Here is a 14,860-nt window from a genome sequence, read left to right on the forward strand (position 1 = left end):
AGAGAGAGACAGAGAGAGAGAGAGAGAGAGAGAGAGAGAGAGAGAGAGAGAGAGAGAAAGACAGAGAATGGGCATGTCAGCACCTCTAGCCACTATAAACCAACTCCAGATGCATGTGCCACCTTCTGCATCTGGCTTTCTATGGGTAATGGGGACATGAACCTGGGGCATTAGGCCTTGTAGCCAAATGTCTTAACCATTGAGCCATCTCTCCATCCCTTTCTACCTTACTTTTCAGAAAAATGTTTTTAATTTATTTGAGAAAGAAAGACAGAGAAAGAGAAAGAGAGAGAGAGAGAGAGAGAGAGAGAGAGAGAGAGAGAGGGAGAGAGAATGTGTGCACCAGGGCCTCTGGCCACTGCAAACAAACTCTCCAGACGCATGTACCGCCTTGTGCATCTAGCTTTATGTGGGGACTGGGAAATTCAGCCTGGGTCCTTTGGCTTTTCTGACAAATGCCTTAATCACGAAGCCATCTCTCCAGCTCTCTACCTTATTTTTGAGGCAGGTACTCTCACTGAGTGGGGAGCTACCAAGTTAGCTAGACAAGCTGGCCAGCAAGTCCTGGGGACTCTCCTGCCTCTACCTCCCCAGTGCTGGTATGACATGTGTACACCGCCACACCAACTTTTACGTGGGTGCCGGGGTCCCAACTCAGGTCCTCACACTTGCAGAGCAAGCACGTTAACATCTAAGCGATCCTCTCAGCACTTCATTTATAATTTCCTAACACTTTTTCAGTCCACCTATCCCAAAGGGCCCAAGGGCGAGGCTGATATTCCCATTTAATGGTAAGGACACAGGGCTCACAGGTGGGAGAGGGCCAAGGCCAACTGGCCACTTGCGGTGGGCGGAGTGTGCAGGCTGCAGCCCGTCCACGTGCCATCATCCACCTCCAACCAGCTCACCAGCCAGTGAGATGGGCACCTGGAGCTTCTGGCCCCTTAGCCTACTCCAGCTCCTCTACCTCTGCCTCTACCTCCCCCCCCCCTTCCTCTGGGCTCCCTTCCACTGAGACCTGCAGCTGGCCTGTCATTCCACAGAGACCCAGCGCCCAGCATGCCGCCCCTAACTACAATCCCAGCCCTGCGAGCAGGACAGTCCAGGGCGGGTGGGGAGCTGTAAAGCCTTTTAAAAGAGGCAATAAAAGTTTTGGGTTTCAGATCTCTTCTGGAGAGGAGAATAACAGAGACAGGAAATTTCAGTAGCAGACACACAGAGCACACAGACTGCCTCAGACGAAAACGCCTCAGCATGCAGGTCCTGGCGGGGGACCAGGCGCTCCCCTGCGCCCCGCTGCCTCTCCCACTCTGGGGTAGGCCAGGCCACAATGGACTGTTGTGTCTACGTTGTTATAAATGTTTATACTATTCCTCTGTTTGGGCTGCCTGGACCCAGAATGAAGGGGGTGTGCCAGGAGGGAATGTGTGTGCCCCAAGGCAGGGGGTGTGGGTATGTGCCTGGCATGGGGCACAGGTGTGCCCTGGCCCTGGAAACAGAGATGGGTGGGACCACACTCAGGTCCAGGGTGGCTGTGGTGAGTTTGCACCCACTCAGTCCCTTAGATTTAGAAGTTACCTCGCTGAGAGAGAGGGCCACACATGTCCTGGAAAGAAAGGCCAAGGCCAGCCAGAGCTGGGCAGTAACCCCTTTGCTTCTGCCCCCCTTTTTCTTTTTGGTTTTTCGAGGTAGGGTCTCACTATAGCAACAAACTCCAGATGCATGAACCTCCTTGTGGTTGTGAATCTTGTTTACGTGGGTACTGGGGAATTGAACCTGGGTCCTTAGGCTTCACAGGCAAGCGCCTTAACTGCTAAGCCATCCCTCCAGCCCACTGCCCTTTCTTCTAATTCAAACTCAGGTGTCCAGGGAACTTAAAAATGGGGCTGTGGTATAAGATTCAGCACTCAAGGCCCACTGGAAAGCCAGATCATCTTTTAGTGTAAGTATGTCTTCTAAAAGTAGGTGGTGGACAAAGAGCTCCATGGGAACCAGGGGCAGGTACAGGCCTGAGGCCTTTACCCAGAACAAGCTACCCATTAATAGCACAGTGTCCCCCCACCCCACCACCATGTGTCCTCTTAGTAACCACTGTGGCCTGTCCACAGGCCAGGTGTTTTCCTATCTATGACACTTCTCAGGACTCACTGACTGCTGCCCTTCCTCCAGGCCAGGGTTCATGCACAAGAAAGACATTTTCTTTTCGTTCTTTTTTAATTAAAATTTTATTTGCACGTGTGTGTATGTGTGTACCAGAGTCTCTCTCTTGCCACTTCAGGATGCAAACGAACTCCAGGTATAAGCATCTGACTTTACATGGGTGCTGGGGAATTGAACCCAGACTGGCAAGCTTTTCCCAAGTAAGTGCCTTTAACCGGTGAGCCATTCTCCTCAGCCCCAAGGAAAACATTTTCATTTTTAAATGCGATGCCCAAGACAAACACACCTGCTTCCCCACTTCAGCCCACTCTCCCCAACTCTGAAAAACAATCCTCACCTTCTCCTTTGTCAGGGTCAGCCGGATGCCTCTCCGTCAGGGCTGTCCCCTCCACCCCAAAAATCGCCCACCCCGCTATGAAAGATCTGCCTGTTTCATCCATGCTCCGTGTCTTCGTTTCATGTCAGCCGTTAAGGACACAAGTTCCCGTACCATGTTCAATTCTCCATTGGACACCTGGAGTTCAGATGTTCCTGGGAATCTGCATCCCTGAACGTGGCTATCTCCACTGCACCCAGGGTGTGAAATTTCTGGCACGATGGCATGCCTAGCCGCCCTCAACGTCAACTAGGTCAAGTTGACCACCACTTCAGCTCCCACTCTGCACGCTGGCCACTTTGCAAATGCTCTTCTTTCCTAAGAGGGACCAGTGGCTTCGGATGGGATGATGGTTCCACACCTATTACAGCAGTTCCCCCGGAGAACACAGCTCTCTACTTCCAGGAGCACCCAGAGTGGCTTTGCCATGTACTCCGCAGCGGAGTGGCAGGAGTCACGCTTTTGTGCGCTTCCACCATGAAGGTGCTTTTTGGCTCCAGGTGTCACGACTCTCAGACACTTAGGGGCACGGAGATGCCAGGGCTGGACAGCACCAGGGTTCAGAGATGTTGGTGTCTACAGCCTATGCAGGTTCTCTCTTGCTATCTTTGAAGCGTCTGCAGCCATTATGGGCATTGAGGGAGCAGAGAGGTCCCTGACTTCCTGTCCTCCCCTCCCAGGTCTCGTTCAAGTCCCAAGATGTCAAAGTGAGCCTTGGTGCCTGAGGCTGCAAGAGGAGGACATAGCTAAACTAATTGGCAAAGTTCTGGGCACCATCACCAGCTCAGCAGCCATTGTCCTTAGCCCCCGTGTCCTCACCCACTGTGCCCTGGGCCCCCAAAAGGTAGCCATTGGGGCCGAGCTCCTTGACAGGGTGAGGCAGTGTTGGAAGCCCCGGAGGCCAGGCACGGGCCGTGGTGGCTGGGCGAGAGCTGGAGCACGCCTCCTAATAGTCCGTGACTTACAGACTTGGCTGGGTGCCCAGAAGGCCTTCATAAATCAGCACCACCACCACGGAGAGCCTGTCAGTGTGGCCCTCGCTCATGGCTGGGCCCCTCCCTGCTTAGGAGAATCCTGCTGCCTCCAATTCTCCAGGTGGTCCAGAGCCAGAGAGGCTGGGCAGCTTGCTGTGGGCAGGAATGGGATAGAGAGAAGGGAAGGAAGAGAGGCGATGGGCCAGGACCACTCTGCAGACACCTGTTTCTGAAGGGACCACAGATGCCCCGTTGGTCTAGTCCTGTCGCTGGCTTCCCGCCTATTGGCCAGCACTGACCCAGCTGCCTGCCCTCTGGAAGTGGAAATGGCTCAGAGGGAAGACTGGGGATAGCCTGTGCTTTCATGGTGTGTGGATGTATGTAGGACGTATGTGCACAGGGTGGACACATAAGCCAGTGTGCATGTGTATCTGTGCGGTATGAGCACATGGGTGACAGGAGACTGGCTGAGGATGTTGGTGCCCCTCCCCACATCAGGGCATAGCCGTCAGGTGTGGGCGAGGGGCTGTGTCTCCGTGTCCTTATGATCGTAGAAGGGCGTGCTCTGCTCCCTTTCCAGATGGCCTCTGAGTCCAGAATTGTAGGGCCTCGGCTTCCTTATCTGACAAATGAGGCCTGGCTCCTGGAACCAGGTATGAACACTTTGGGGCCCCCTGTGATGCTATAGGCTGCTCTATTATTAAAAGGCTCTAGGGTCAGAGAAAAGCTAGAGGCCTGTGTGTGACCTCTGCCTGGCACCAGGGCCCGGAGACACAGGCATGAAAAGGGACACCTGAGACATAGGGGCGTCCCGAGTGATCACAGAGGTCGGCACGTGGGAAACCAGGCTGAGGGGCCAGCTGAGTGCAGGGGAGGCTTCGGAGGACCACCGAGTCCCCAAGCCCACAAGTGGAATTGAATTTCCTCGGGACATACAGGAGGTGACTTTAGGACAAACTGCCAGCTGTCCCACTGGGCAGGGTGTGGGCATGGGTAACTGCTCCTCCACAGTGGTGGCATCTGGAAACACAAATATATCCCAGACAGGTATAGGTAACTTCCTGCCTACGGACAGGACTTGGGTCAAGGAGGTGGCTGGGGCCTAAGGGGAGGCTTAGGTTTGTGAGGTGATGTCTGCGAGCTGTTGCTGTGGCCACCACAACCACAGACTGTCGCAGACAGGACCGCCCAGTGCATGGCAGAGTCCCAGTGAGCCCTGGCCCAAGGGCACTGCACCCACTTTTCCCACAGGACCCTGTCACAGGCTGCAGAGCAGGGTGGAGCAAGCCAAGGACGAGAAGGGTGCTGTACCTCCCACTTGGGTGACCTGGCCGGCAGGTCTAGGCTCAGGGTTGCACCTACGAGCACTTGGCCTTGAGACAGCTATTTATGCTGAGCTTGGGCCGTCCTCCAGGATGGGAAGTGTGACACTGCAAATGGGTTTGTTCTAGGAATGGGGACATTTGTAAAGTGTTTTGTAAGGTCAGTGAATTGCACGCAGAAAACAACATGGTTTAGGACCCAGCTGAAGAGAATGGGCCGAGGCAGGAGAAGGCATGGATCCCGGACAGAGCTGGCCCCAGCTTCCTAAACGTGGTCTTTCAGAGCTGGGAAGGGGACAGTTTCCAAAAGAAAAATAAACATCACTGGCAAGTGGGGTTGTGGGGGGGGGTATAGTAAGTGGCCCTTGTGCTGAGCTGGGACTTCCGGGCTCAGCTGGCCGTGGGCAGAGGAGGGCAGAGCTCTGCCAGGCACACTTGTGGCTAGGAGGTCTTGGAGGAGAAATTCTGGCATGGAGCTGAGCAGCTGGTAAATACAGAGCGAGTGAGTTCACAAGGAACTCTCAGCAGAGTGCGGTGGGCCTGTTATCAATCGCTCAGGGTACAGAAGAGACCATTTTTCCTGAACACTTGAGGTGGGGAAGGGTAAGGAAGAGCCCTGGGAGAGACGCTAGGGCTCTCACTACCAGAGGGGAGGGTGGGGACTTGGAGCTGGGGGACATGGTCAGATGCAGGTGCAGCACAGTGTGGAGACGTTCAGCTTGGCTGGAGCCCCTGCATTTCCAGCCTTCTTGTTGACCTTGGGCAGCAGCAGGACAAAGGACATGGCCAGGGCGCAGTGGTAGAAGCTGTGGACGTAGGTGTAGTCCCATTCCTGCAGAAGGAGGTGAGTCACTCTACGGCCTCCACCCCTCTCCAAAGACCCTTTCCTTTTCAAGGCCTGCAGAGTCTCTCTGCCCACATACCCTTGCCTGCCACCCTGGGTCCTGAAAGAAGGTTCCTTGTCTTTCTCTGTCTCCCACCTCTTTCCACCCTTCCCCCAGGTTCTGGGCACCAGCCCCTGGGCCATTTCCAGCCTGTGTATGCCATCTGGGGTATGGGTTCCATGAAAGCAGAACCTGTGCCCACCATCCCCAGCTCCAACCACTGGGCTGGAGCCTCCCAGTGAAAGCACCCCATTTCATTCCTCCCTCTAGTCAGTGGCACATCCAGAGGGCTCGACAGGGCTCAGTCCCCCTTCCCTACCCCAGGCCTAGTACCTCAAAAAAGAAGCGCAACATCATGGCCAGTGCCCCAAAGCAGAAGCCAGGGCCTATCTGCTGGGTGTAGATGCTCTTGTCGGGGTACAGACCCTTCTTCTCCTTCATCTTCTGCAGCTGCAGGGATAGAGTAGGAACAGCAGGGTGCTTAGGGCTTAGCATGGGGAGACACCCCCCTCAACATGTGTGGGAAGCTCAGTAAGCTCCGTAGGGTCTGGGTCCCTCAAGACAAGACTGGTAGGGCCGGAGACTCAGCTCAGTAGTTAAGGGCATTTATTTGCAAAGCCTAACAGACTGGGTTTGATTCCCCGGTACCTACATAAAGCCAGATGCATTAAGTGATGCATGCATCTGAAGTTCACTTGTGGTGGCAAGAGGTCCTGGTGTGCCCATACTGTTTCTCTCTCTCTCAAATAAATAAATTATATATATATATATGTATATGTATATGTGTATGTGTATGTGTATGTGTATGTGTATGTGTATGTGTATGTGTATGTGTATATGTATATGTATATGTATATGTATATGTATATGTATATGTATATGTATGTATATATATTTGTTTGTTTTTGTTTTTCAATGTAGGGTCTCTCTCTAGCCCAGGCTGACCTGGAATTCACTCTGTATTCTCAAGATGGCCTCGAACTCACAGTGATCCTCCTACCTCTGCCTTCCGAGTGCTGGGATCAAAGGCGTGTGCCACGATGCCCAGCTATAAAAATATTTTTAAAAAGAAAAAAAAATTTAAAAAAGACTGGACTAGCAGAGATTCTTGCCTTGATGATGGGGTTAGGGTCCTCTAGGCCAATCAGCTCTGGATCCCTACTTCCCCACTGCCTTTCTGGGATGTAACAAGGCCATCCTTGTACCCCAGCTCCCAGCCAGACAGGAGCCCCATGGAGATTATTAATAGTGAAAAGAACACTTCCAACTAAGCTTCTCCTCCCGCAAGGCTTGTTCCCACACATCTCCCTCGAAAGGGGGAGATTTCTCTCATCAGGGAAATTACCTCTATTGCAAGAAACAACTATCCTTATAAACCCCAAATGACCTTTACGTCTTGTGGCCTAGGAGACATGATCTGCACTCCAGATGCGAGTGGCTATAATCCCTGCCCCCACCAGGGACCTAGGAAGCCTCCTGACACTCAGTGGGGAATGTGTGCTATCCTAGCTAATTAAAATCCGGTCAGATCCAGATCTGGCCAAGAGTAGTAGGGGAGTGACCCGCAGACAGGACAAGGAGGTCGTTATCAGGAGGAGTCTTCGTGTTTATGCATTCCAGTGTGTTAATTAACCTCAGGACCCCAACACCTCACCACAAAGCAGTTCTGACCTCCCAGGTCAGCCAGAGCCAGCTTTGGCTCCCCAAATCGGAGTGAGAAAGAAGCTCCCTTGTCATGTCTGGCTGCCCTGCTGAGGCTCTGGGTTCCGAGGCTGACTCCTCTTTGCCTTAGTTTATCCTTAACCTAGTGACAAAAGAAACCCTGGTATTTTTGGGGGCCCATCAAGACGTGGTTGGAAAGTCTGTCACCAGCACTTAGCTGCTCTCCTGTAGCTGTGGATGGATCAGGGACCCCTGCTGCACAGCCTGTCTTGCCCAGTTGGGGTTCCAAGTTTAGGGGATTCCCCCCACACACCCTGTAAGATTCCACCTGGTACCACAGAGGGGCAGGGATGTGTAAGACAGCGTGGGTGGCCTCCACCCTACCCCCGGGGTGTTCTAAACTCTGACTCAGGCTGCTTCCTTCTCCTCCCGCACCCTTCTTTTTGGTTAGAACCAAGGCCAAGGCTCATTCCATCCAGGAATACTCCTGAGATGAACCCGGGCATTGCCCAAGCTGGGGCTGCATTGGTAAGCAGTCATTCTCTTTCCTTACGCTATTGATGATGATGGTGACTGCGAAGAAGAATGAATGGCCTCTGATCTTTGGACACATTAGAAGCCAGGCTCTGTGCTGGCGCTTTAAGCTAGAGGCTGACAGGAAAGGAGACTTGGCCTCCCCAGCATCGGGGATTATTGACTGACAGATAAATCATCAGGATGTGGGACGAGTTTTTGCTGAATTCCCGTGTCTGGCCCTGTGAGGGTAGGAGGTATGGAGCAAGAGGAGCCGGGATTGGGGGAAGGCCGCAGGTCCCCCGGACCCCCATCCGCACACACAGTACGCACCCACTTTACAGCAATGATGAGGACGGCTGTGCCCACAGGGCCCGAGTACACTCCATAACCCCAGCGGTCATGGTACGTCCTCACAGCGATGGTCAGGACACCCAGCATCACGAACGTTGACCTCTGGGGTTCGTCAAATTCTGCCAGTGCTGAGGAGAGACATGGGGGTGGTGAGCAGCCTCCCTCCCCTTTCTGGCAGTGCCTCCGCCCTCAGGGGCTCACCGGAGGGTCCCTCAGCCAGAGGGACCCTGAGACCCAGCCCCAGTCCGTGAGAGGTGTGAAATCTAGCCAGTTTTATGGGACATGATGTTTCCCTGCGACAGGGTCTCTGGCAGTAGGCTCACAGTGCCCCTTTTCCATCGAGGACTGGCAGGTATGGGAATGAAGGATGGTATTCCTTGGGAATGCTGAGGACTGACTGGCTGGGGAGATGCAAGGGAAGATATGAATAGTGCATAGGGCTAGGAACACAGGCCAAAGTTGGAGTTTTTTCTCCTTCCTTTCCCCCTCCCTCTCTTCTTCCCTCCTTCTTCCCTTCCTCCCTCCATCCTTCCCTTCCTCCCTCCTTCCCTTCTTCTTATCTTCCTCCCTCCCTTCTTCCTTTCATCCCTCCTTCCTTCCCTTCCTCCCTGCTTCCCTCCCTCCTTCCTTTTCCCTCCCTTCCTTCCTTTTTTTTTTTTTTTTTTTTTGTTCATAGTGCTGGGGATAGAATCCTGGGCCTATTGTGCTCAAGGCATGCATTCCACCACTGAGCTACACACTCAGGCCCAAGCAGAGGCTTTTGCATGGTTCTATGTTCCTGAAACCCGGAGCTGAAAATGACCCAAGAGAACAACTGCTCCTGTGAGCCTCGAGGACAAGCTGGAGTCTGAGCTCCTGAATGAGAGAGCGGCGGTGGAGGAGAAAGGGGGGGTGCACCATCACCTTTTCCTTTATGTGACTCTGGTCTTTACACCTGTCACTACAGGCGTGTCTTACATGAGTCACTGACGGATAGGCAAGTGGGAATGCTGGCAATTAGGAAGCACACATACTTTTTCATAGAACATAATGGCCTGATGGCTTCGAAATCAGCAAGGGAGGGAGCAGGTCTCAGAAGTGGGCTAGGTGCTGATAGGTGGCAAGGACGGCTCCCACCCGGGGCAGGGGCGGCCACTCACCCATGAGAGAGACCCACATGCTTAGTGCCGTCCCGTAGATGCTGAAGTACTCCAGGATGTCTCGGCGCATAAAACACAGCACAGACAGGCCCGGGCCATCGCAGGCGTGGTAGAGCTGCCGGGGAAGCCAGGGTGGTCAGCGGGCAGCGAGGACTGAGGCAGCGCCAAGGCAAGTGAGAACTGGTCCCAGGCCACAGGCCTCTCCCTGCCTGTGAGACCTTCTTGGCCCTGTGCCTCGGTGCCCTCATCTGAACAAGGGGTATCATCGAGTGCTCCCCTTGTTGTGATTTGTGGGTCTGGGAGTGCTAAGGACAGCAGATTCTCTTACCTAGGCTGGAGGTCACTTCCATAAAGCCTGACAAGGAGGAGACCCTAAAACACCACCCACACACAAGCTCCCAGAAGCCCCTGGGCCTACTGCTGCACTGATGCATGTTCACCCAGCGGTCTTTGGATATGAGGTCTCAGGTCTTTTTGTTCAGTGCCACCCTGCTTTTCAGGGTCTGTGACCTTCTCACCTTTAACCCCAGCACTCAGGAGTGATGGAAGAGGATCACTGTGAGTTTGAGACCAGCCTAGGCTACAGAGTGATTTGTCAGTCTAGACTAGAGTAAGACTCTATCCCCAAAAACAAGCAAAAAAAAAAAAAAAAAAAAAAAGAAAAGAAAAGAAAGAGAAAAAAAAAGAAAGAGAAGGCAGATTTTAGACTCCCCCAAGTAGGAACTGACCCCAGCATCCCCCTTTTCCTCTGTCTGTCTGTCTGTCTTAGACGCACACTCTTCTCCCCAGTACATAGTGAAATAGAAAACTTCAAAGCAAAGGGCTGTATGAAGTATTTTCCAAGGAGTCAACTTATTTCTTGCAAGAAAAAAAGCACTCTCTCCCTTTGCATTCACATTTCATCATTTTAAGTAATATTTAATTACATGACATAATTATTTTGACAAGTGCAACTGGCATAAACAAGCCCAGGAGACAGAGCCAGCACAGTCGCCTCTTGGTGAGCCCAGCTCAGCAGGAGGGAGCAAGAGTGTGGAAAATAGCTGGAGTCGCGTCTGGAGGCGGCAGGGACGCCACCAGGGACAGGGGCCTGGGTAATGTGGGAGTCAGACAAGTGGGGACAACTTGGAGATCTGGAGAGCCCCTGCTGGTGGCAGATGTGCTCAGACTATGGGCTTTAAGGTGAACCCAGAGGTATTAATAGAGCGTCCAGGAAGAGAGAGGCGGTGATCTGGCTTCTCTGTGCCTCTCAGGACTGCATTGAGCTTTGGGTGCTAAACTGTGTGTGTGTGTGTGCATGTTTCTGTGTGTAGGCACATGTGTACAGGTGCTCGTGTGTGTGTGTGTGTGTGTGTGTGTGTGTGTGTGTGTGTGTGTGTGAAGGACAGAGATTGAGGTCATATTTCTTTTTTGTTTTGTTTTTTAGAGGTAGGGTTTCACTCTAGCTCAGGCTAACCTGGAATTCACTATGTCATCTCAGGGTGGCCTCGAACTCATGGCGATCCTCCTACCTCTGCTGGGATTAAAGGTGTGCAACACCACACCCCGCTTTCTTCCCCAGTCATTCTCTACCTTGTTTGCTGACGCAAGCTCTCTCACTTGAACCCGGAGCTGGCTGAGTGCTTATTCGGCTAGTCTGGTTGGCCAGATCCCCTATCTCTGCCCGCCCCCACCACAAGTGCTAGGATTACAGGCAGACACCATCCCCACACAGCATTTACATGCCTGCTGGGGATCTGAAGTTTGGTCCTCACACTTAGGTGGCAAGCCCCTTATCCACTGAACCATCTCCTGGGGCCCTTGAACTTTATTTGAAGTGTCACTGGCCAGAGGAGAGCCACCACATGTGGAATAGGACCATTTAGCTCAGGGAAAGGCAAGCTTTAGGTGGAGTCCAATCAAGGTGTTCAAATGGAGAAGGGAGGAGGCAAAGGTATTGTGAGGCTCTCCTGCCTTCTTCTAGAACAAACACACTCTCTGGCTGCCTTCTCCCGCCATGTGCTATCTTGGCACCTCCCCTTCATGGCATAGATCCCTGAGAAGGGTCAAGACTCCTTCACTGTGGCACTCTGGGAAATGCCTGTGCTGACCCCATGAGGAGCTAGTAGAGTCCGTCCTGTGTTGGCTGCAAAGTCATCTCCCAGGGCAGGAGGGAAGCTGGCTGTCCCCAGGCCGGGAGGGCTCTCCCACAGGCCCTAGGATCTCTGGACATGTGACCACACTGTGAACTTCCCAGTCATACCACCACCACCTGCCCAAGCAGGAAGGGTCAGAACATTGATGGGCACCCCTTTCGTCCCCTGGGTGCATGAGCTGGCTCAGCTGGGGCTGCACTGGGGCATGGCTAGGTATGGCAGGACCTCCATCCTTGCTGTCAGCTTGGCACATCCCACTGTACAGCCAAGGCAAGAAAGAGACTGACTGCTGGGGACAAGGACACCTGTTTGTGGTGGGGGGAGGGACTCGTGAGGGCCCCTGATGGTAAACTGCACAGCATGGTGTAACACACAAGTGGACATTGTTACCGAGGGTCGTGGTCGGAACGGAGGCGGGGCCATGTGGAAGGCAGAGCTCTGGGAGGTACACACTGTGGCTTTGAGGCTAGAGGACATTTGTCGCACAAGACAGCTGCTGCTGCCACTCTTTGAGGAGTGGGGTGGGGCTGGGTGGGCCTTTGAAGGCAACCACAGAGGCAGCTGAGGGCCAGCCCAGATTCAGGTAGGGGAAGGATGGCCTGACTGAGGCCTGTGGTTTGCTAGGGTGTGTCTAGCCTGGGTCTTGGAGGCGAGACCCTGGCTGGACCCAAAGTTCTGGAAATTGGCTTTCCTCTACCAATGGACTCCCTGGCTCTGGCCTAGTCCTAATGAAGAGCAAGTGCCCATGGCACAATGTTTTGGAAAACCTGGGGGCTCCAAGTAGTGCGCACAGCGACGCTGGTGGCCCAGCCACTAGTGGACTTGGTTTCTTCCTCTGTCAAATGAGAATCACCACGTGAGGCTCATGGAGTCAGAGATCAAGCAAGGTTCTATGTGCCGAGGACTCAGTACAGCCCTCTCCCTGACAGGATGCTGGTTCCTTGTGAATGACCCAGTGTCTCCCCTACCCACAGCTGGACCCAGAGGCCAGGGTGTCTGTTTCCTCTGTCTTAGGTTATTGATACAAATGGGAGCACCATGGCCAGGAGCTGGATATGTGCTGGCCCAAACCCTGCGGCTCACACACACTGGTGACTTCTCCCACTGTTCTCAAAGTCCCACCTGACCCACTTGGGACGAAGTGGGGGCCTGTGAACGTGACTGGAGAACACACGCGTGCTCAAGCCTCCCCCACCCAGGGGTGTGCAGACGCACTCAGGCACTCAGAGACCTTGTTTACTAAGACAAGACCCAGAAGAAGTTGGCCTGGGCACAGGGTGCTGCTTTTTCACAGGTTTGGCTGTGCCCTGAGGAGGAAGCTGGCACCAGAGTGGGTGCCCTGCCAATGTGTGCATCATATGCAGTGCACACGTTGCACACAGTATAGACTGGTAGGGGATGGGTATGATGGCAGAGGAGCCAAAAAAAAAAAAAAAAAAAGATCATAGGGAAGTGAGGGAGAGGGTGAGGCCCCTGGTGTCAGGAGATGAAACTAGAGAAGGCTAGACCAGAGTCTAGAAGAAGAGTGAGTTCCATGGGACATGTTCCAGAAATCCAGAGGGTCCTAGAGGCTGGGATGATAGGAGAGCGTTAAAATAGAGAGGGGGACTTGAGAAATGCTCAGCAGTTAAAGGTATAGAATAGATGGAGGGAAAGAGATTGCTGACTGGTTAGATAATAGCTAGCTAGCTAGATAGATAGATAGGTAACAGAACAGAGATAGATAAATAGATCAATCATAGATAAGGCAGAAATAGATATAGAATAATTAACAAGGTAGATGTAGAAAACAGAGCAGAGACAAATAGTAGATAGATGAACAGATGATAGTTGAATAAGTAGATTGTAGATAAGGCATTAACAGATTTATAAAATAGATTTATAAATAGGGCAGATATAGAAGCTAGATTAAACAGAGATTGGTGTAGATAAGGACAGAAGACAGACAGGTGGAAGCAAGCTGGAGGGACAGGTAGATAAAACAAGAGATACGCTGGGGTGATGGCTCAGCCATTAAAGATTCCTTGTTTTCAAAGCCTACTGCCCAGGTTTGATTCCCCAGTACCCACATAAGGGCCAGATGCACAAAGTGTCACACACATTTGGAGTTTGTTTGCACTGGAAAGAGGCCCCGATGTACCCATCCTCTCTCTCCCTGCTCATGAATAAATAAATAAATAAAAATGTTAATCAAGAGACACATAGAGGGTTAGGAGATGAAACTAGAGATGGCTACACCCAGGTCTAGAAGAATGAATTTCATGGGACCATATTCCAGAAGTCAAGAAAGAGAGGCATAGGCAGAGGGAAGGAAGAGAAAGAAAGAAGCAGAATGAAAACCAGACACAGAACCAGTGAAAGAAGCAAGAGAGACAGACCTATGGCAGGAGCTGGAGGGTGAAGAGACACCAAGGTCTAAACTCAGGGCCTCAGAAGAGCCGGCCAGGGCTGGCTGTGGTGGCACACGCCTTCAATCATAGCACTCAGAGGCTGAGGTAGGAGGATCACCATGAAGTTGAGGCTAGCCTGGAGCTACAGAGCGAGTTCCAGATTAGTCTGGACTAGAGTGAGGCCCTGCCTAAAAAAAAAAAAAAAAAAAAAAAAAAAAAAAAAAAAAAGAGGGAGGAAGAGAGATCTGAGAGAGAGAGAAAGGCTGGTCAGGTGCCAGACTTTCCCCTGGAAGTCCAGACAGCCCGGGGCATCTACCTGGGAATGGAGGAGAGAAGGGAGAGCAAGCTGAGGGCATAATGGGAGAGAGAGTGAGGCCCGTCCCTGTCACTAGGGCAGCTCTGAATTCTGGAGTCAGACCCACACAGGGCCTTCACCTTCCCTGAACCCCAGAGGCCCCTTGCCAGGCCAGCTCGCTCCCCTCAGTGGCCCTAGGAGCGTAGCTGGGAAGGAGGGAGACGAGGGGTGAAGCCAGCGGCTGAGAAGAGGGGCCACCTGCAAGGCTTGTCCTCAACTGCCAGACGCGGTGCCACCATGCACCTGACCTCACACTGTGTGTCAGCCCCCCCAACCCCCCCCCCCGCAGACTTCCTGGTGGAGGTAGAGAAGCTGAGGTTCAGGGGGAATCCGTTCTGCCTAGTCTCCAAACCTTTGCCTGGGCTCTTTCCCTCCCCAATCCTGGCTCTTTACTACCTGGCACGGGACCGTGGCGGGGACGGCCGCCCCGTGGCACCTTCTTGCCCGGGCCCCGCACTTACCGCCACAAAGAACATGCTGAAGAGATAGACCATGGCCTCCATGTGGAAGCGCCTCTTGGCGGCCACGCTGACCGTGGGCAGAAAGGCCAGGCTGCTGAGCGTAGGCAGGAATAGTTTGGCCACAACGGTCCCCAT

At 53.0% G+C, this 14,860-nt stretch overlaps 1 protein-coding gene across 1 annotated transcript; it reads right to left on the reverse strand.

Annotated features, from left to right (window-relative positions):
- Positions 1-5,514: 5,514 nt before the first annotated feature.
- Positions 5,515-14,860, reverse strand: Mymk (myomaker, myoblast fusion factor). Its single transcript, XM_004654057.2, has 5 exons — positions 14,726-14,860; positions 9,385-9,499; positions 8,225-8,373; positions 6,050-6,166; positions 5,515-5,664 (listed from the first exon to the last, which is right to left on the reverse strand). The coding sequence occupies exons 1-5, from the start codon at positions 14,858-14,860 to the stop codon at positions 5,515-5,517; spliced, it is 666 nt and encodes a 221-aa protein (XP_004654114.1).

This window comes from Jaculus jaculus, chromosome 1, assembly GCF_020740685.1.
Source record: "Jaculus jaculus isolate mJacJac1 chromosome 1, mJacJac1.mat.Y.cur, whole genome shotgun sequence".
In the NCBI taxonomy this organism is placed as follows: Eukaryota; Metazoa; Chordata; class Mammalia; order Rodentia; family Dipodidae; genus Jaculus; species Jaculus jaculus.

Bases quoted from the DNA above. Each gene is read 5' to 3' on its own strand.
- Mymk (XM_004654057.2), bottom strand. From the start codon at position 14,860: ATGGGGACCGTTGTGGCCAAACTATTCCTGCCTACGCTCAGCAGCCTG. The intron at 6,167-8,224 runs GTGCGTACTGTG...CTATCCCTGCAG, and splicing joins TCATCATTGCTGTAAAGTGG to CTGCAGAAGATGAAGGAGAA. The intron at 5,665-6,049 runs GTACTAGGCCTG...CTCCTTCTGCAG, and splicing joins TGTTGCGCTTCTTTTTTGAG to GAATGGGACTACACCTACGT.